Below are 20,763 nucleotides of genomic sequence, written 5' to 3'. Positions count from 1 at the left end.
CAGCCTGAGGTTCAGGCAAGGCTCAGATGGCAGCTGCCCAGCCACCCAGGGCTGGCCGAGGCTTGTGCTGCGGCAGCAGCAGCGGAGGTGTGATGGGAGCATCGCCTTCCCCTGATTGCTGGTCACCTTCCATTCTTAAGGGCTCCTGGACTATGAGAGAGGGAAAGCCGGGCTGAGGGACCCCCCTCCAGTGCATAAATTTTCATGCACCAGGCCTCTAGAGGAAAATATAAACAGAGTAATATAATTTCCTGCTAATGCTTGGAGTATTACTGGATCATTCATAAAGAATCAAAGCTAAAAAATAACATGGGTCCACTCTATAAATATCAAAACAGGGGAAGATTAATAATAAGGAAGGGGGATTTAGTAAAATATATGGAACTTAAACTAATGGGGTTATATTTTTCACTTTTGTTTAAAAATATTGGGAAGATCATTTCAAAAAATAGAGCTGTAACTTTTTTTTTTTTTAATAACGATGATACTGTGGCTGAATTATTTCAAGAACGATGAACGCTACGCTTAAGGATTATCCCCAGGTCAGGCACAGTTCACACCAATGTTCAGAAGAAACTTTTGCTTGGTTCCTACTCTTCATGCAGATAGGAAAGCCCCTGATCTCATGGAAGATGGCTAAACATATCTACATGGAGAGGTCTCCTGGTAGAGACACATTCACATAGGGGCCCCAGGCTGAAGGTACTTCAGCCTTTGATCCTTGGGCAGAGCAGATGAGTATATGCCATTCTACTGATAATCAAATGTAAGACAATATGAGATGTAAGCTACCAGGAAGCACAGATATCTGAAAATTCAACTTACAAGTGAATTATAAGAAGAGAAACAAGAATAAAATGAATGTTGATTCTATTTCTTATCATTGTAAACTCCTGTTTATCCAAATGAGATCCAGTATGGAAATCTGATGTCACCTTCTAACCACCTATCCCGTGAGCCACACATGTGATTATAAAGGAGCCCCTGTATTTTGGTCATCATGAATGAGGCTGATACTAGAAGATCAAGGTTGTGCTGTTGCTATTATAGAATCACACATTTAAGAGATTTTCTTTTATTTGCTGTATTTAAATGAACAGATTAAGAAAAAAATACACATAAAATCCATAGTAAAAGTTAGAGATACCTTAAGTACCTGAATAAAAAAGGAAAGACATTATACTAATGTAAATTCATGAAAATAAGAACTTGGATTCACAGAAATGGGGTCATCATTTTCATGGTGCCTTAAAATTCACCAGACCTACCCAGTTGAACTCTGCCAAGAAAATGATCTGAAATGAGGAAAGGATCTCTTTGGAGTATTCTAAGGACTTTTACTATTGTTCTTTTTTAGAAAATTGAAAGTACAAAAGAAAAATAACATGGCAGAAAATTAGATAAAAATAATTATTATTTCAACAGCTTTTTTGAGGTATAATGGTTACCTTAAAACTAATTCTTAAAAGTGTGGCTTTTTTGAGTGGTAAGGTCTCAAGATCAGATACACAGTGAAGCCCTTCCCCCGTCGTGGCTGAGCTGCTCACACTTCCCCACCTCCCAGCTCCTTGCACGTGATTCTGCTCTTCTTTCAGCACATGTCTTACTGCTTGTCCGCCTGGCTCCCACAAGCTGCCTCAGAGTGGAACCAGGTCTTCTTTGTGCTCAGAGCACCTAGTATAATACGCAGCTCATAATGAATCGCCGGATGAATGAATGAATGAATGAATGAAAATCAAAGAATGACTTTTCTTAGCTCTTGTCACACCAATTTCATTGTTTTCTGAGTTTGAGTTCTCCTTGATCTCCGATATATTACCAAGACTACTGAGTCCAAGTTGGCTCTGTCACCAAGATTCACACCCTCTATTTTAACTTCTGTTCCACAAGAGAGGAAAATCAAACATTCACAGTCATTAACGCACATGGTCCTGTTTTTACAAAAGATTTCAATATATTTGTCTTGCTCTCTTCCTACTCCTGGGAAAGACTAACATCAATTTAGGGTGTTAACTTAATCTCATTTCAACTCAGGAGAATCTTTCTTGGCAGGTTAGTTCCTCATAAAGTAGTACTTATTATGGGACCATGGCCTTATTTTTAGCAAATATTGATTTCACATATATTCAGCCGCTCAAAACTCGTAGTAGGACAATGGTAAATATTAAAAGGAATGGTGATTTTTCTACTCTCAGTGGTCCAGATACATTTTTCAGGCCAATTCTCTAATGATGATAAAATAATCATTGTAATAATAGCTAAGATGCCCTCCTCATTTGCTGTGTCCCAACCATCTTACTGATCTGGCACTATATTATCATAATTCTCCAGAGTGAGTAAGTGATGAAGCTGAGACAAGAGGTTAAATAATTTACAGGTCACACAGCTGCATACTAGATGAGGTGAGTGGAGAGAAAAGTCAAAATCATTTTGTTTCAGGAAGCAGTTTAAGTTCATTTCTATTCATGCTTTCTGTTTCGTTTTTTAAAATGAGAATTAATGGACTTTTTCCCCGGGCTTCCCCTGCTTATTACAGGATATTATTATTACCCTCACATTTCTAGCCTTTTTCAGTGTGTGGTATTTAGACATGCTTGACAGAGTGTATGTGAAAGATATATTTGGACTTAACAAGTTACACATTGTAGATTTAGAGTCATTTTTATGACTGCCATCCAGAACTCAGATCCGTACTCTTATAGAGAATATAGAATACAAAATCCTGGTCTTTTCCCCTCTGTTGGACATATGGCACCACGCTGAGCTATTTGAACATCCATTCCCACTGCTGACCGCCCTGCCCCCAACCCCCGACATGATGAAAGGAACCACAACACTATTAAGATGGATGGATGTGAAATAATTTTGGAATTCTGCCAAAATCCTTCTGCCTTTTGAATTTTAAAAATTATTCTGATGTTTAATGCAAGATGTGTTACAGAGAACACAGCCATTTCTCTGTGCAAAAAACAAAACATGTTGTTCACTTTTGAGGCAAAGGAAAAAGAGAAGAGTCATATGAAACCAAATGTTTGTGTGTTTTTTATCCATTACCCATATGGCTAGAACTAAATATTTAAAATGGTGCTTACTTGGCTATTCTATGCACATCTTAAATTTGAGATAGCCATAGAATTTTCTCATCTAAAATTTTGTTCTGGAAGAAAATACTTACGTTGCTAAAAATGGAATCACTTTCTGAAGGGTTTCCGCAGCTATAGACAAATTGAACATCTCCATGCCACTCCTCTTTCTGACTTATACTTTGGATGAGTAGCAGATGGGATTTCATGGGGGTAAGGGAGACAGTGTCGACAGTATTGGCCCCTTCCATTCTGGAGAAACTTCTGGCAAACTCACCTGGCCCAGGGCTATGAGAAATTTTCTTCCCAGATAGTTTGCTAACCTCAGGGATGCCAGGGCCAAATGAGGATTTTCTGTCTGTCCACATGTTAACTTCTCTACACCCAAAACAAGAGTTACGTATGTGATCTAGCCCAAGTTATGTATGTGATCACTTCTAAATTCAAGGGATCACATGACTGTGCAATCTAATATTAAGGGCCATTAAAGTCAATGTTTGCAATTTTACACAAACACTTAGAATTTCTCAATATAAAACTTAAGTGGTAAGTCAGAAAGCATATCCTATCTATTGTAATAAAGAGGGAATATGCTAATTGACTTTCACACCATCACAAAGATGGAGGCACCCACAGCCAATAAGGAAGGAATATGCTAACTGACTGCCCTGCCCTCAAAGATGGTGACACCCACAACCACAAGATGGTGGTGCCCAGTGCCCTCAGCCTCTCTGGGGTGCCTGCCTCCAGAGTCCCCCAGTTCTCTCAGCCTTCCACCTGTCCAAGCCAGCCTAAGGTGCAGGCAAGCCTCAGATGGGGCTGCCCAACAACCCAGGGTTTCCTGAGGCTCAAGTAACCAAGACCGGCCAAGGCTTGCACTGCTGGCAGTGGCAGCAGCAGAGGTGTGATGAGGTGTTACCTTCCTGTGATCATTGGGTTGCCTCCTGCCCTGAGGGCTCCCAGACTCTGAGAGGCTGGGCTGAGGGATCCCCTCTCCAATGCATAAGTTTTCATTCACCAGGCTTCTAGTCTACACTAATAAAAGAGAAAAATACTAATTAACCATACCTTCGTTATGCCCACAGCCAATCAGAGCAAGTATGCAAATTAACCCAACAAAGAGGGTGGCTAATTTGCATATGCTGAGGGAGGGAGGAGTGAAGACTGAAGACAGCTTAGAAGGAAGAGGGAAGAAAAGCGGAAAGCAAAGTGGTTGCCAGAGGGAAAGCGCTGGCAGCAGCGGCGGCCGCTTGCAGGAATCTTCCTGCAAAAGGGCTCTTACTGTACATATAAAGAGCTTGCTATGTGCCAGGTACTAGGATAGGCTGGGAATTAGAGATAAATAGGATGAGCTCCCTGCACTTTGTGAAAGTGTGTGTTATTAACATTAACTGGTGTTCATTTTTCTCTCCAATAGGCTGTGAGTAAATATCCCCAACCTCTTAAGCATTGTCACTTCATTTCTATGGAGTCACTAAATGAGTGATCCATATGAACCAATCATTCCCAGGAGAGAAGCCAGAGGAGGAAGTGGTGGTGCAGGTTGAGTGTTGTTCCTTTACTTATCAAAAATGCTTACCAAATGTTTCTCTAAAACATATTGGCAGAAGACAAGCTTCTAATTTTAGTGCTTCTGATTTTGAACAGGTTGGAGAAATAATTCTTCCAACCTGTAAAAAAAAAAAAAAAAAAAAAATACTCAGTCAGAATTCAAATCTCACTTTCACGGGCGTGAAATTTATCATGGGACTCTTTAACTTCTACTTGGAGAAACTCTCCCAGCCACTTGGAGAAAATGTACATTCTGTTGTGAGCTCGGCCCAGCATCCCTATTTGTTGTTTTTCCTTCTTGTCAAAGTAGATTTTCCCACCCAGACAACTTTCCCCTGAGTTAATGTGTTCTTAGTTCAAAGAAATCAGCTTTTCTCTGTAAACTCATGTAATCTCAGCATAATAACTGACTCACTTTTTATTAGGATGAGTTCAATATTTTTAAGACATACACACTACAAATCTCCATATAGTAACCCAAGGTTGTGTGCTTTTTTTATTTCCATTGCCAACCAATTTCCCCTCAGTTTGTACCTTTGATAATTTTCTGGTTCTTTTAAATACCCTTTTAGGTATTACTTCAATACCAATATAACCATATAATTGGGTGTTTATTGACATCAAGCTAGAATAGGAAAGGAAAGTTTGCATCAGCAAAATCTTCAAGGCAATTGGCTTACAAATGGGACATATCCCATTATGCCAAAAAGACAAATAGTGTGTGTGTGGGGGGGGGGGGGGGGGGATTGTGTTCTCACTCTGCATGGAAATATATATATATATATATATATTAAAATAAGTAAAATGTTTACATTAAAAGTAAAATTATTCTTTTAATAATAAATGACAGGCTAATAGTAAGTATCTGTTTTAAGCTTCCGCTGTATCTCCTATGCTATTAAAATGTCAGCTGCACTAAAGCTTTATTTTACAAAGAGAAGCTATGTGGTCCTGTCATCGATCACTGATTCCCAATGAAGTGCAGGACCTCAGGAACATCGGTTCTGTGACGTCTTTCTCGGGTGGTCATGGGACTGCATGTGAAATGCAAGGCAGGCTGCCATCGCGTTTCACCAAGACCAGAGAAGAGCATCAACTTCTCCGGAGTTCTTCCCAGGCTTGCCCATTCAGAAGCTGCTTGGCCTGCAACGTTAGGGACAACCTATGTCTTTCCTCCGCCATATTCTCTGGGCCAACAGCCAACACCCCACATGTTGGGTTTTCCCATTTCACTCCTGGAGGCTTTGCACGGACTGACTCAGTTTGGGACAATAGGCTGCTTTCCTGCCCATTTGCACACGACTCCTGAACGCTTCCTGTTATCCATCCTCATGAGCTTGACGGGGTTTTCACTGACTGTTCCCGAGTCAAAAGGTCCTGATGAAGGACCATTTCTAATGAGAGTAGTTCCTACATTTCCCCACTGGGGATGGAGCCAGCTTCTCTCTGCTTCTCGCTCCTTTATTTAATGCCAATTCTTCTTGCACACAAAAGTAGGGACCTTGATCCCAAGATGACAGGAAAGAGTAGCCTTTGCTATGGAATCTTGTCAATGACCTTTAGGAAATCTCCCTCTCCCCTCCCAAACCCTTGCCTTCAGTCTGTTACATCTACTGAAAATGTTCAAAAAGGGAAGGAAGGATCCATCTGTATGTAAGTCTTTGGTGTCCCCAATCACCATTGTGGAGTCAGTCGTTTCCACTCACTCCTCCAACTCATTAAAGCCGTGGTCGGCAAACTGCGTTTCACAAGCCACATGCGCCTCTTTGGCCCCTTGAGTGTGGCTCTTCCACAAAATACCACGGCCTGGGCGAGTCTATTTTGAAGAAGTGGCATTAGAAGAAGTTTAAGTTTAAAAAATTTGGCTCTCAAAACAAATTTCAATCCTTGTACTGTTGATACTTGGCTCTGTTGACTAATGAGTTCGCCGACCACTGCCTTAGAAGGTTACCAGTGGTCTGAACGCAGCCACCTCTGAGTCCTTCTTCCTGGCAGGGGTCACATTTGCAATCTGGCACAGCAGCTTGCATAACAATACATTCCAGTGGGCTAATTTCACCCTTGAGTTCCTGCAGTACTCTCATTGAGCTGCCCTCCACTTGGTGATTTATCTAGATTTATTGTATCAATGTGGTAGAATAGCTCTGGTACAACCACTGTTGGGTTTAATAGCATTAAACTTGCATTTCCAGGAACAGTATAGGACTGGCAATCTCCCTATATCTTCTTCATTAAAAGCTAAGGTTTAAGAAATCCCTCGTGAGCTCTCATTTCATCCTTTGGAGATTGCTGTTCCAACATCATCTGTGGTCTATTCTCTTTCTTGAGTTAAATTGTTCGCTCCGAATCACTGAAAGAAACTCATGTTGCTCTTAAAGTCTCACTTACAATGCTGTTCAATTTCTTTGCATTTTGAAGATGACTTTATTACTCCTATCCTTCCTCACTGTGTAGACTTTCCTGTTCTCATTATTTGAGTCATGTTTCAGTTTAGGAAAATAATTATTTCATAAAATAAAAAATTTTATATTTCTAGTTATTCATGCAATTGGGAATGCAGGCGACATGGAATAATTTTTAATGGGGTGGTTTTTTACAAAATGATTGCATTTTTATTATAGCTGCCTGCTCTAAAAGTAGTAAACATTCAAAAGTAGTGGCCATTCAAAATTCTACCAGCACCAATTATAATGATTAATAGTCATTAATTAATATAAGAAACTTATTGTTCAGTGACTCTGTGTGAGACAAAGTGCAAGACACTGAAATTCACCCAACTCAGAAGGCAGTCCTGCCCCCACGGTCTCTCAGTGTGGAGTTGAGTCACTTGCATACATGCAAATAAACAAGTCAAGGTCGCAAGGAGTAGGTCCCACATAACAGGAAAAGTGCAGGGGATAGCCGTTGCTTCCACATCCAGGAGGAGAGGAATAAAACTATTGTCAGAGCAGAGTGAATGAAGCTGGTGAGCTGGGTCATGATGAATGGGTGGGAGAGTCCTGGAAAGGGCGGAGGCCTTAAACGGGGCCTGTAGTATGCAGTGCAACAGAAATGGCAGCCAACAAGACTGGAGAAGACTGGAAAAGCTAAAACCAAATCCTTAGGCAAACAGAGCAAGAAGAGTTTTAAATAATGAAATAACATGGCTGACTTTGTGATAAGAGCCTTCAAACAGGATATTTAAGAGGTTATTACAGTGTTAAAGCAAAAGCTGCTGGAAGAAATGGCAGTGTGAATGGAAAGAAAAGAATGAGTTCAATAGACAGTGAAAAGATATATTTGAATCCCTTCAACATGTGTTCGGGTGTTAGTGAGTTTAGGAAGAGCAAGAAGTCAAGGCTGACCCCCATCCCAGGATTCACTGGGTAACTAGGAACACGGGTATTCTAACCATCAGAAGAACTGGAGAAGGAAGAGCAAGTTAGTAATAGGATTAGCTTGACTATTATGGGGAAGCTCTGTAAAGATGAGTTATATTTTGAACACACTTGGTTTGAAGTGGAGTATCCAAGAGAAGGTTCCCACTGAGTAAATGCGTAGTCTTGTGGTCAGGCTTAGAAATATAAATGTCACTAGCAGAGGGTTCAGTCAGTTTTGCATTCTGACTAGATGTTTTTCAGGCACTCTTGCTAAGACTGACAGCAACAACAATGAATAACAAATTATCTCATTCTGAAGTCTAGTAAGGAACAAAGACACAACTATTTATTATTCCTTATTTTCCTAATATGTCAGCTATAGGGATCTTATTCGTAGAAATGATTCATTCTATATACTATTCCCTTGTCAATACACACTTAACTTACCTTTCAACCACATTATTATTTTAAGTAACTTTTGGTCATTCTTTAGAGTAACAACGATCAAAGTAGTGAATTACTAATTCTGTATGATCCACTTTCTGATTCTAAGGACATAAGAATAAAGAGTTTATTCCAGCTAGAAAATCATTACCTGGGGTATTATACTTCTTACAGTATGCCCTTTGTATCACACTTTGTGAAGGGCAAGTTAGTTATACTTCATAAGTCAATGAAGATTTGGCAGTTGTGGTGTAATTTAGGTAGAAGGAGAACCAGTCAAACAGAGCTCTTACTTTTGTCCCTTTAAAACACCAGCTCACTTTGAAAAGTTGGTGGATCAATCTAAGTACAGTTGGCTTGTGGGGAAGGAATGTTCATTGTGTGTGTGGGGTGGGGGGAGGGGGGGAGGAGAGAGAATGTGTGATTAAAAAATCCTCATAGTTACCCTAACAAAAGTCAGGAATTCACTGACAGGGGGGGGAAAATAGGAAGCAGTGTTTAAATAAATTGCAGAAATTTTAGAATTGTCATTCATAAAACTATTTTGTGAAACTCATGTTCTGTGACTTTAATCCATACTTAAACAGTACATACCCTTCTGGCTGGCTAACAGTCCATGCTTTGAACAGTTGCCATATACAAAGAATAACTTGAAGAGTCTGCTGGCTCTTGAAAGAAGAAAACATTTAGTAGACAGTTTTTTGGAAATGTGTGTTGATTTGTATTCATAACCTTTGCTAAAATGGATTGTTCACATAAGGCATCAACTGTCCTTTGAGTTCTATAGAACAGAAAATGTCAAACCTTGTTACTGGAAGTTCTTCAAATGACATCTTTTTTTTTTCTTTTCTTTTCTATTATCATGAAACAGGGAAGGCCATGGCAAAATTTCAGTATTTGCTGTCAAAATGGCTTTAGCTACATTGTGTGGAGGGAAGATCATGGACAAATTAAGATGTAAGTTGCTCTTCGTGTTTCTCTTTGCTTCTCTCTCCCCACACCACAGAACTCTTCCTCAGTCCTGCTATGACTCCTGCTCACCTGTGACTTTCCTCATGCTGTGATTGTTGTTTGAAATATGTTCTTTTTTAAATTATATTTTTATTGATTTCAGAGAGGAAGGGGGAGAGAGAGAGAGAGAGAGAGAGAGAGAGAGAGAGAGAGAGAGAGAGATCAGTGATGAGAGAGAACCATTGATCAGCTGCCTCCTGCACAACCCACACTGGGGATTGAGCCCGCAATCCATGCATGTGCCCTAACCATGGAATCAAACAGTGACCTCCTAATTCATAGGTCACTTATTTTCCTAATATGTCAGCTATAGGGTGCTCAATCACTGAGCCGCACTGGCCAGGCTGAAATATGACCTTTATTGATCTTCATTGATCTTTATATTTTGTCATAGAAATATTTTTGTATTAGATAAATATTAATAAAAGGCATGTGTTCCTTCTATTTACAGTTATTATTATTGATAACTTGTTGAGTGTTACCAACTAGACTTTGTGATAATAAAGTATGATTTTTTTTTTTAAGTTTATTGTACTGCCCTACAGACAAGTCCATCATTATAAGGACTTGGAGGACCGCCTTCCTTTTTTTAGATAATCCAAAAGCCAAAGCTCCCGGTATGTTTCTTCATTCTCAGCCAGTGCTTTTCAAATCACTCCAACCGTGCCAAAGTAAACATTGCCAGAGCAGGGGGCATGGTAATTGCGTAGAGACACTGTAGACTGAGAGTTAACCAGATGCCAGTCAAAGCATGATAGCCACAGTACGTGGAGTGATTATGGGGCTTTTATGTACCTTTGTCACTAATATGTAGAGTTTTAAACCGACAGAACAGTGGGGGTGTTTTGGTTGGTTGATTTGTTGTAGGTAAAGAAGCTGAGACTCAGAGAGTTAAAGTAAATCACATACTTTAAAAGTGAAATGGCAGCAGATGTGCAGCCTGACTATTTTCCCTATACCAGTGGGATGTATAGAATTGCCTGGAATGTTTTTTAAAACATGGATTTCCGGTCCCACTCCCAGAATTCCTGATTCAGTGAGCCTAGGGTGGATGTGTGGGGGCAAGAATTTTCATATATAGCCGGTTTAAAATGAGGGACATGCTGCCACTGAAAAGAAAAAACGAACCCTCTCCCTTGCACTAAATACCATGAGTTTACGTCACAACGTTGAGTAAGAGAACGCTGTGATTGGAACTAGGAGGCCCAGGTCATAAGCCCATCTGTGTGACTACTGCTTTATTGAGTTGCCTGGTGGAAGTTGCTTCACTTCTTTAGTCCTCAGCTTCCTGTCTGCCCTAAATTTGTGGGGGGTTAGATACCATGGGCTCCCTCCTGGCTGCATCATCTGTGACTCACAGCCTCTTCTGAATGTGGCCTCTTGCTCCTGGAAGCACCCGGAGGGGCTGAAGGAAGACACAGAAATGAGTCCTTCGTTCCTTTGAAATTCCCCCACACTTTTTCCAAGGCAGGGAGGGTCATGTCATTGCGTCAGCAGATAAGTGGAAGGTCCATGACCTCACACTCCCCTCACTTCCAGAACCCTCCTTTCGTGGAATGTCCAAATGGAGGCCGCATCCAGAGAAGCCCTCAGAGGCAGGCATTACAAAGGCCAGTTTAGTTCTCTTTAGTTAGCCTGAAAGATGAAGTAAATTCAAAACTATCTGTGCCAAGGCTTGACTGAGGGATAATAACCCAATTAGAAGGTGGCAGAACCAATGTTGTTGTTGTTTGTTTAAAAAACAGTGTCCGTGTGATTAGACACTGTGGGTCCCCTCTTGGGAAGAGACAGAAAAAAACCTGGGTTCCTTTGGGATGTCCCCCACTTGTTCGAAGGCAGAGCTGTGCCATCCCAGAGGCATTTCCTCTGGGTGAGCAGTGGGGAGGATGGTTAGCACAGGAGCCAGAACTGCGGGGGTCTTGCTGGCTGACCTCAGGTCACCGTTGGCCACTCATGCTGAGGTCATCAGACACATGGGTGTTTTTCCGACTAACCATTTCCAAAGACTTACTCAATGCCATGCCAACAGGCACCTGGGTGAAAGGGTTACATGTTAAAGTAAGTTTGAGGAAAGCTGGAGAGAGTGGTTTTTTGCAGTTCGGCACTCACAGCCCTTCATTAACTGGGTTGGTCCTGGATCATCAAGGACCCTGGTGTTTTTCATGTTTCAAATCAGCCTCTCCTCGGTGGCTCCTCGGGGACAAGTGGGTATGGCAGGAGTAATTGGCTACAAATAAATTAGGAATTGTGAAAAGCCAAACAAGTAGAAAACCCACAGATGATGTAAAGCTGTTTTGAAAACAGCTTTTACATGCATCCGAAAGGACAGCCAGCCCAGGTTGCGGCACAGTTTCCAATGCTCAGGGCCACCAGGAACCGGCCAACAATGCAGGGTATGCACTGTGCACCTGCAGGCAGCCCAGAGTGCGGGCACCCTCTGCAGTCCTAGGATTCAGCAACCTAAACATACTGACCTGATACAGTCCCCCTGTCAAATTGGTTTTGCTCTGATTATAGCCTGTTGTTTTGTTTGTTTGTTTGTTTGTTCTCTGGCCTGTTGTTTTAGTGAGATGGAGCGCTTATTTGTATTTCTGCTCGGGGCTCCTAAAGACCTAAAGACCTTATGGGATTCTGAACCCAATGCTGTGAGCCTGACATGCCAAGTGCTGATCTAGAGCTTCCAGAAGGCTTGTTTTGTTTTCTTGAAAAGACCAGTATTATTAATATGTCAAGCACCAGGCACTGTGTATTTGTTGAGCTTCTATTGCTGAACTGGTTGTTCTGCCCCCCCCCCCCCCCCCCCCCCCCAATGCCTATCCAAGGTCACTAGCCTGCCTTGAATTCTTCAAGTGTCTCCCCAGCATCTTCTAGACTCAGTCTGCACTCCCTCGTGGAGCTTTGGAGGCTCTCCCTGTCTCCCCCTCACCTCCTCCCAGGCGCCATGTGGCTCCTGACACAGTGAGCTACTTGCCGATGGTTGAGTGCCTCATGCCTGAGCACACTCCTCCGCGTCCTGACCCGGCTTCCTAAGCCTGGTGACCCCCTAATTGTCCTCTACGCCGGCCTAGTGCTCGCCTCTGTGGGGAAACCTTCCCTGACCCACTCCGCCCTCTGGGAGCCCCCTCTCTGAGTCCCGCACACCTACTATTCCCACCTTCACACCACCATGCTCTCTCTTTTTCCCTCCCTCCCCCTTCCACTCTCTCTAGAAAATCAATAGGAAAAAAAAACCCTCAAGTGAGGATTAACAAAAAAAAGTTAGTGACATAAAAAACACACACACAATCAGCATATTTCTCACATACACAAAATTGTCTGCCTTGAGTTATATATGAGTTAATAATTGACCAAAATAACAATGTTATATGCTCTGTCTTATCAAAATATGCTAATCTTGTCCTAATTACTAATTAAAGCTATATGCCAGAATCATCTACAAAAAAGGCACCAAAGAAAACGCCCTGCCAGAAATATTTCAGCATTAAAAAAAAATAGATTTTCTATTATTCTTTCATACACATCATTTATTGTGCCACATTTGTGTTATTTGAAACAGATACTTTGAACTGAAACGGTGGGGAATGTTTTTGTGAAGAATAAGTACCTTCGCTTCTTCTCCCATCAGATATTTTCTCAATGATCTCTGACTCCAGCGGGGTGATGGTTTATGGGCGCTATGACCAGTTCCTGCGGGAAGTCCTCAAACTGCCCACGGCGGTGTTTGAAGGGCCCTCGTTCGGCTACACGGAGCAGTCAGCCAGGTCCTGCTTCTCTCAGCAGGTAGGAAAGAACGTGTGTCAGGAAGTATCTTCCGAACAGTAGCTGCTCTCCTCCTGTGTGTCACTCCAGGCAGCGCTCAGACAAGTGATAACCGGTAGCCTGCCTTCCAGCCTCTGACAAATGGCCTGTGAATCGGGCACTAAACTTCACATACCTGCATCCTAGTGACAGGTGATGTCTACTGACCACCAGCCAGGCACCATGCTAAGCTGTTTACTTACGTTGTCGAATATAATCTTACAACAAGCCTACAGTCTCCGGATCATTATCATTGCCCTATCAAAAGGGCTGAAATGTCCCTCTGCCTTATATGAAGCACATATCTGACGCACCACCTGGTTTCACCAATGTTTGTCAAAGAAGACGAGAAAGTATGGCCTTTGCCATATCGCTGTGTGGGAGGCCCAAAAGATGAGAGACTCGGCTACCTGAATCTTCCAGGACACGGGACATTGAGGGCTCTGAGGGAGTTTTTACATGAGGTTGCTACCTGTTAGCCTGGGGAGCCGCTTGGTGAGCACATGCAGGAGATGGGTGTGGCACTGTGGCAGGTGCCATGACCCACAACTGGGTGGCATCTGATGGAAATGTCCCTCACCTGGGAAAGCAGTGCTCCCAGAATGGTTTTTCTCTGTGTGAGCATCTTGCCCCGGCCTCAGTGGAGATCATTCAGTTGTGTGTATACGTGTAAAACACACTCTGTGTTTAAAGTTCTGCTGAACTTAGTCTCAAGTTCTGTTTCTTCAGACGTTAGAGGCTCCTTGAACGTCCCGTTCCATCCCAAACAAGAGCTGCAGAGCACCTGAATTAAGCGTATTCTCTGTTCACAATTACTGTGTTGTGGTTTCTTACTGTGTTTTGCTTTTTATGCAGAAAAAGGTCACGTTAAACGGTTTCTTGGATACACTCATGTCAGATCCTCCCCCGCAGTGTCTGGTCTGGCTGCCCCTTCTGCATCGACTGGCGAATGTAGAGAATGGTGAGTCTTCATTGCTGAGCGCAGGCAGGCTTTTTGACCATTGAAATTAGCCGATCAACCCTATGGTTATTAAGGTCATGGTTTTAGGGAGATGGATTTTGTTGTTCCAAGCTTTGTTTAGGATGCAACTAACCGGTCTCCCTGATCTGTAACAAGGCCCTAGGGGTGCACGGCCAAGTTAAGACAGTCAGTGCAAAAAGCTCATGTCATCTCCCTGTGTACCCCGCAGTTACAGGTCAGATGTGGCTTAAAGATTTCTCCGGGGAGGGGGGGGGGGGCTGAGAGAGAAGATTTCTCCGATACAACAGAGAAATCTCAGTAATGAATGTTATTGTATCTTTTCTATTATTTGTTTTAGGTCTGGATTTCCAATATTGGTTTATCTTGGCATTGACTATGTCTTCCTAGGCACTGGGCCAGGAACAGGTGGAAGAGAAGGGGAAAAATTGGATGAGAGAAACTTATTCATCTCTTGTCATGTGCTCTGAATTATATTTCAGTGGTTGTAGTTAGTATGTCAAAGACAAAAGCCGGGCAGACTTCTGAAATGTACTTTTTTACAAGGGCAAGTTTTCTAGGACAGTGGCTGGCAAATTGCAGCTCACGAGCTGTGGTTTGCTCCTCTGTTGGCTAATGAGTTTGCCGACCACTGCCTTAGGGAAAAAACATTTTAATAATGTACTAATATCTTTAACCTGAAGTCAAAACTTCTGGGTAAGAGTAATGCCTTGTGCAGTGTTCAGCAAACTCATCAGTCAACAGAGCTGCAAACCACAGTTTGCCAACCACTGTTCTAGGGTAAAAGGAGTAAATATTGATACATCCAAGTTTAAATGGAACCACAGTTCAGAAGGCGATTTAAAGACATTTAAACATGGAGCAATTCAGTGCCACCTTCTCTAATCTTTAGATGTTCTTATTTGTTTCTTGATTTAAGTCTGAGATTTCTCCAGACTTAAATAGAAAGTCATTTATCCCATATATCTACCTAGAATCTTAACTCCTACACATTTCTTTAATATACATTGGAGGTAAAGTTAGCTTAAGTTTATGTTCCCATTCAGAACGTCTAGCATCTGCCTTATTATCTCTCTTAGTTAAAAGTTATAAATGTATCCTGCTTTGCTCATGGAGAAAATTTTTAAAAATGAATTAAGTAGGTGCTCTGTAATCACTACCAAGCATAGGTTTATTTTTGTATGTTTCTTACTCATCCGCAGAAGCAAAGAGCAATCAAGGTCAGATCATGCAACCTGAGTCCATGCTACTGTTCACATTTGAGAGCTAGTCACCTTCCGTCACGAGGCTGTAATTTCACCCTGAAGCTCAGTACTTCCTGTTGCAGGAAATGGGTTTTGCAGGCCTGTCCCCAAGAGCAGTTGTCTGTAATCCAGGGCTCACCCTGCTTTTCCCAGGAGCCAGAAAAAGGAAGACTGATGCTTAGTCAGAGGCAGTCCCTCCAGAGCTGGTTATGCCTTTGTGGTTACAACTGGTTTTTTATCTTCATTTATTTCCATGTACATGCTTTTCCCTGGCTGGTTAGCCAGAGAATAATGTGGCCAAAGGCAAGAATTGTTGTTGTTTCCAATCTTTAGCTCATAGTGTAGAGATAGTTACTTGGATTTTATCATTTGTTAGCTTCCAATGTCAACTATTGAATATTTTACCTTACCTGCGTCGTGATTCCAGTTTTCTGCCAAAGACAGTCGTGTCTCCTGAGCTGTCTGAACTGGACCTGTCTTTAGATCATTTACTTGTCTCCTTGGGCCCTGCCCATCTGCCTATTTGGAAAGAAAACAAATCTGTTTGTTAGATGGAGGCAATATCACTCATTAAATAAGCCCTTTAACTGCTTCATTTTTAAAAAATAACTTAATTCTCTCATCCAGTTTTCCTGCTCTTTCTCCATTTTCGTTTCTTTTTTCTCCCTCTCCTTCCTCATGTCTCCCTTTCTGCTCTCTCCCTGTTGGATGGTCAGCCATGTTCATCGATTGTGCTGAGTTTCCCAGTGACTATGCTGGCCTCCTGGAGACAGAGAGCAGTCTGGGGGTGGGGGTTGGGGGGAGGAGGGAGAAACGGGCCAGTATGAGTCATTTATATTATTGTAGTATAAAACAATGGTCGGCAAACCGTGGCTCGCGAGCCACATGCGGCTCGCAAGCCATGGTTTGCTGCTCTGTTGACTAATGAATTTGCCAACCACTGTCATATACTACCCTTTACCTCTTTGAACACAATATGCCACAACTGCCTAATCCTCACAGCTTCCAACTACATGGTAAAGTTTTATCTAGCAGTGGTTGGCAAACTCATTAGTCAACAGAGCAGTAAATCACGGCTCTCGAGCTGCATGTGGCTCGGGAGCCACAGTTTGCCGACGACTGGTGTAAGAGATGGGAATAGAAAGAGCAAGTGGCATTACAGAAACTTGTTGTTAAAATAACACCCATCCTCCCCCTCCTTTCATTTCTTCCACCTCCACACACGCGCCTGGAAAGGGCAGTGAGGTACCTGGGATGAACACAATGCTTCTCTCAGCTCAACCCGACTGAGAAACGCCACCCCGTCAGGCCGTGTTTGTCCTTGTCCTGGCTTGCACTTGGGTTTTCTTATTTTCTCTTCCTTTGCTGCCTCCGCAGTCTTCCACCCAGTGGAGTGTTCCTTCTGCCACAGCGAGAGCATGATGGGATTCCGCTACCGATGCCAACAGTGTCACAACTACCAGCTCTGCCAGGACTGCTTCTGGAGGGGACATGCTGGGGGTTCCCATAGCAACCAGCACCAAATGAAAGAGTACACGTCATGGGTAAGGCAAGGGCCACGCAATGCTTAAAGTCGGATATGTGCATGCGACCCAAGATGCAAGGGAATGTCAAGGAGGGTGACAGAAGTCAGGAGCACACTTACCCTGCAGTCAACATTCCTTCTTCCCCTTACCTCCTAACCCACCCATCCTCCCGGGATCTCTGTCAGAGTGTATCTGAGCCCAGTGTAGCTGCCTGAGACTTAAACTATAGGAAGACTCAAATTCCTTTACTTCTGGAAATGTAGTTCACTCAGAACTGATTTAGCTAACAACCAAATAGCAAGCACCCTCTGGAAGGTTCTTTTCCACCTTTGATAGGTTTTTGTTTTGGTTTGCCACTTTTTGTGTTTTGTGAGAATTGCTTGAAAATGGTTGCTAGTTTCTTTTGTCTTAGATTCTGGAGTTCTCTTAAGTCAGTGGCCAGCAAACCATGGCTCGCGAGCCACATGCGGCTCTTTGGCCCTACAAAATACCACGGCCTGGGCGAGACTATTTTGAAGAAGTGGCATTAGAAGAAGTTTAAGTTTAAAAAATTGGCTCTCAAAAGAAATTTCAATCATTGTGCAGTTGATATTTGGCTGTGTTGACTAATGAGTTTGCCAACCACTGTCTTAGGTGCACAACTGGAAAGTAGAGGGAAGACGTGTGAGCATGTGGGCTTAATGATGCTGTGCCATGTTCCTTTTGGGGAAGAGGGGGTCCTGTGGCTTCATTAGAAAATCATCTTTGGTGAATAGTGCAGGTGAGCGGCTTGCTGCAGGCGACCCGGCAGCGCCTGTCCCTGTGCTGGATGTTTCCTCGGGGCACATGCCCCTGGGTCTGCTCCAATGATGGGTGGTGTTCCCTGTGCTCCATGGGACAGACACACCCTCAGCCCTGCCCACTCCTCTAGAAGTAGTTCTCCCACAAGAAAATGCAAACTTTTTATGAGTTTTTCCCTATATTTTTATGTGTTTCAATTCAACAGATAGTCTTTACTTAAAGAGTAACTTACTTAAAAAAAAAAAAAAAAAAAAAAAAGGAAACTCTTCAGAGTATGCATTTTAAGTTGGAGTGTTCTTTCCAGGCGTTGTAATTGGGAACGCATGGTCAGTGTACGTATATCAACTGCCTATCACTTGTCAGGCTCTGAGTTCAAGGGACAGTTCTTCACTGAGACGTCACATGCTGAGGGCTTCATGCCAGCTCCCAGGCCCATCACTGGTGGTCACATCATGTGCTGAGGATTGATATACTGACCGCAATGATGAGATACATGTTAGTATAGAACATAGAAGAAAGCACTCTCTGTTTTCTTATTGTCAACATAGTACCAATTTTCAAATGTATTCTATCCCAAATTCTGGAGGGTCAGTGTTTGAAGACTAATCATTTTTAATTGTTCTTCTATGTAAATGCTAAAACCAGATAAGGGGCCTTTTTCTTAGGGACTGAAGATTCTAAAATTATTTAGGAGGGCAGTGTCTCTGCTCAAGTCAGATTAGACTCCTCAATAAGATGAAGGGGCCCCAATATTTATGCGGTGAAGAGCTTTATTGTGTTGCTTATGTAAGTGTCCTAAGAATCACATCTCCTAGCAAAAGCCAAAGTGGAACTTCTTGAACAGTGCTCCACTGCTCGGCTTTTCAAGAATGAGGATAAAAGCCACATATTACCACTTATGGGTTCTCTGTGTAAAAGGAAGTGAAGAAAATTATAAATGGTTACTCCTGGAAAGGAAGCATGTTTTATAAAGATTTATTATATGTGGTAAATTGTTTTTATAATTTTGACCATGGAATTTTAAGGTAGACATTCCACCAATCTAAATGAAAAACAGGTAGCTTGATACTCTGAAAAGAACATGAATTTTAAATTCTCAAGACTCAGATTGGCCCAGCCAGCATGGCTCAGTGGTTGAGCATGGACCAATGGACTAGGAGGTCATGGTTCGATTCCAGGTTGCGGACTTGATCCCCCTTGTGGGGCATACAGGAGGCAGCCAATCAATGGCCCTCTCATCATTGATGTTTCTCTCTCTCTCTCTCTCTCTCTCTCTCTCTCTCTCTCTCTCTCTCTCTCTCTTTCTCTCTTTTTCCCTTCCTCTCTGAAATCAATAAAAGAAATATATTAAAAATAAAAAAGACTCAAATTGAAATTCCACTTCTGCCTTTAGTTAGGTGGGTTCCTGCAAAGCCTTTTGCTCATCTCCCTCCTTCTTTCTGAGGGGGGAGCAGTTCTTCCTGAATCCGGTCCAATGCTGCTGCCTCCATGATTTAAGCACGTCATTGTTCCCCCTGCATTGGAGATAAAGGCCACAGCCCCTATGTGATCTGGTAGGACTTTAATGATCGGCCTCCTGCTTGCCTCTTCTTCCTCCACCTGGAATCACCTTCTCAGCCCCTGAGTTTCTGTAAGACCAACTCCTGCTGTCCACGAAGGCCCCGCTCAGGAGCCCGTTTCACTAAGCAGCAGTAGCCAGGTACCTTGCTGGCTTATTTACCGCTGAGCAGACTCCTAACTTAGAGTAGGTACTCAAAGAGGATTGCTTGACTGAGTGAATGAATGAATGAGTGAATGATTATCTATTGTGAGAGCAAATCATCTGACAAAAGTTACATAAACGTTAGTTGTTATCACCTCTATCTTTCTTCTTCTTTGCAGAAATCACCAGCTAAGAAGCTAACGAACGCGTTAAGCAAGTCCCTGAGCTGTGCTTCCAGCCGTGAGCCTTTGCACCCCATGTTCCCCGACCAGCCAGAGAAGCCGCTCAACCTGGCCCACATCGTGTGAGTGTCTCTGCCTCTACATTAAGAGACATCTTTCTTTTTTTATTTAAATTCTTTGCTGTTTGAAGTATTACATAAGCCTACTTTTCCCCCCATTGGCCTCTCCCCAGCAGCCCCCACCCTCCCCCCAGCACATGCCCTCACCTGTCCCCTGTCTGTGTCCATTATGCTTATGTGCATGCATACAAGCTCTTTGGTTGATCTCTTACTCCCTCACCCACCACCTTCCCTCTAGAGCAGTGTTTCCCAAAGTGTGGTACGCGTACCCTTAGGGGTACGGGAAGAGTTTGGTGTGGGTAGGCGTTGCACCGGAGTTTGGTGGGGATATGCACTGCACTGTGCTAAGCGGCGCCTAATTCTACGTTCTCATGAGTACGAGGGGTACTCAGCGTTACGAAAATTATAGAAGGGGTACACATATGTCAAAAGTTTGGGAAACACTGCTCTAGAGAAATCTTTCTTTACTGGCAGATCCATAGTAAAGCAGTTTCATATCAGTTGTCAGGAAATTTAATTTAAAATTTTTAATTTAAAAAAATAAGACTGAATGAGCTCTGGCTGGGTGGCTTGGCTGGGTGGAGTGTTGTCCCGTACACCAAAAGGTTGCATTTTAGTTCTCAGTCAGGGCACATGCCTAGGTTTCAGGTTCAATCCCAGGTCAGGATGCTGCCTTCCACTTCTATCACATCTCTCTACTTTCTCTCTCTCTCTCTCTCTCTCTCTCTCTCTCTCTCTCTCTCTCTCTCTCTCTCTCTCTCTCAAAATATCAGTAAATAATATCTTTGGGTGAGGATCGGAAAACAAAGACTGAATATAAAATCATTATAATGTTTGTAGTAGAGGAATACAGTACAAATGCCCAGCTGTACAAGTAGAGTGTGCAGCACTAATGCAATTCACCTAGAGGGGGGAAAAGCATTGTTATAAAATATGGATGTGAGTGGAGTTTGCACAATTGGAAGTTAACGATCAATGGAATTAC

General features: G+C 42.7%; 1 protein-coding gene across 27 annotated transcripts in view; it reads left to right on the top strand.

Moving 5' to 3' along the window:
• The window catches only part of DTNA (dystrobrevin alpha), a 283,947-nt gene that overhangs the window by 203,087 nt on the left and 60,097 nt on the right, over positions 1–20,763 (top strand). For all 27 annotated transcript variants that reach the window (XM_036418363.2, XM_036418365.2, XM_036418367.2 and 24 more), the window contains 5 exons: positions 9,309–9,394; positions 13,074–13,228; positions 14,102–14,207; positions 16,847–17,013; positions 19,657–19,781. In XM_036418363.2, the coding sequence (XP_036274256.1) occupies positions 9,309–9,394; positions 13,074–13,228; positions 14,102–14,207; positions 16,847–17,013; positions 19,657–19,781 (639 nt within the window). The remainder of the gene's footprint in view (positions 1–9,308; positions 9,395–13,073; positions 13,229–14,101; positions 14,208–16,846; positions 17,014–19,656; positions 19,782–20,763) is intronic.

Source organism: Pipistrellus kuhlii, unplaced genomic scaffold, assembly GCF_014108245.1.
Source record: "Pipistrellus kuhlii isolate mPipKuh1 unplaced genomic scaffold, mPipKuh1.p scaffold_m20_p_6, whole genome shotgun sequence".
NCBI classification, from domain to species: domain Eukaryota; kingdom Metazoa; phylum Chordata; class Mammalia; order Chiroptera; family Vespertilionidae; genus Pipistrellus; species Pipistrellus kuhlii.
The sequence above is the reverse complement of the archived record's forward strand: the minus strand, read 5'-3'. Positions and strand labels throughout refer to the sequence as shown.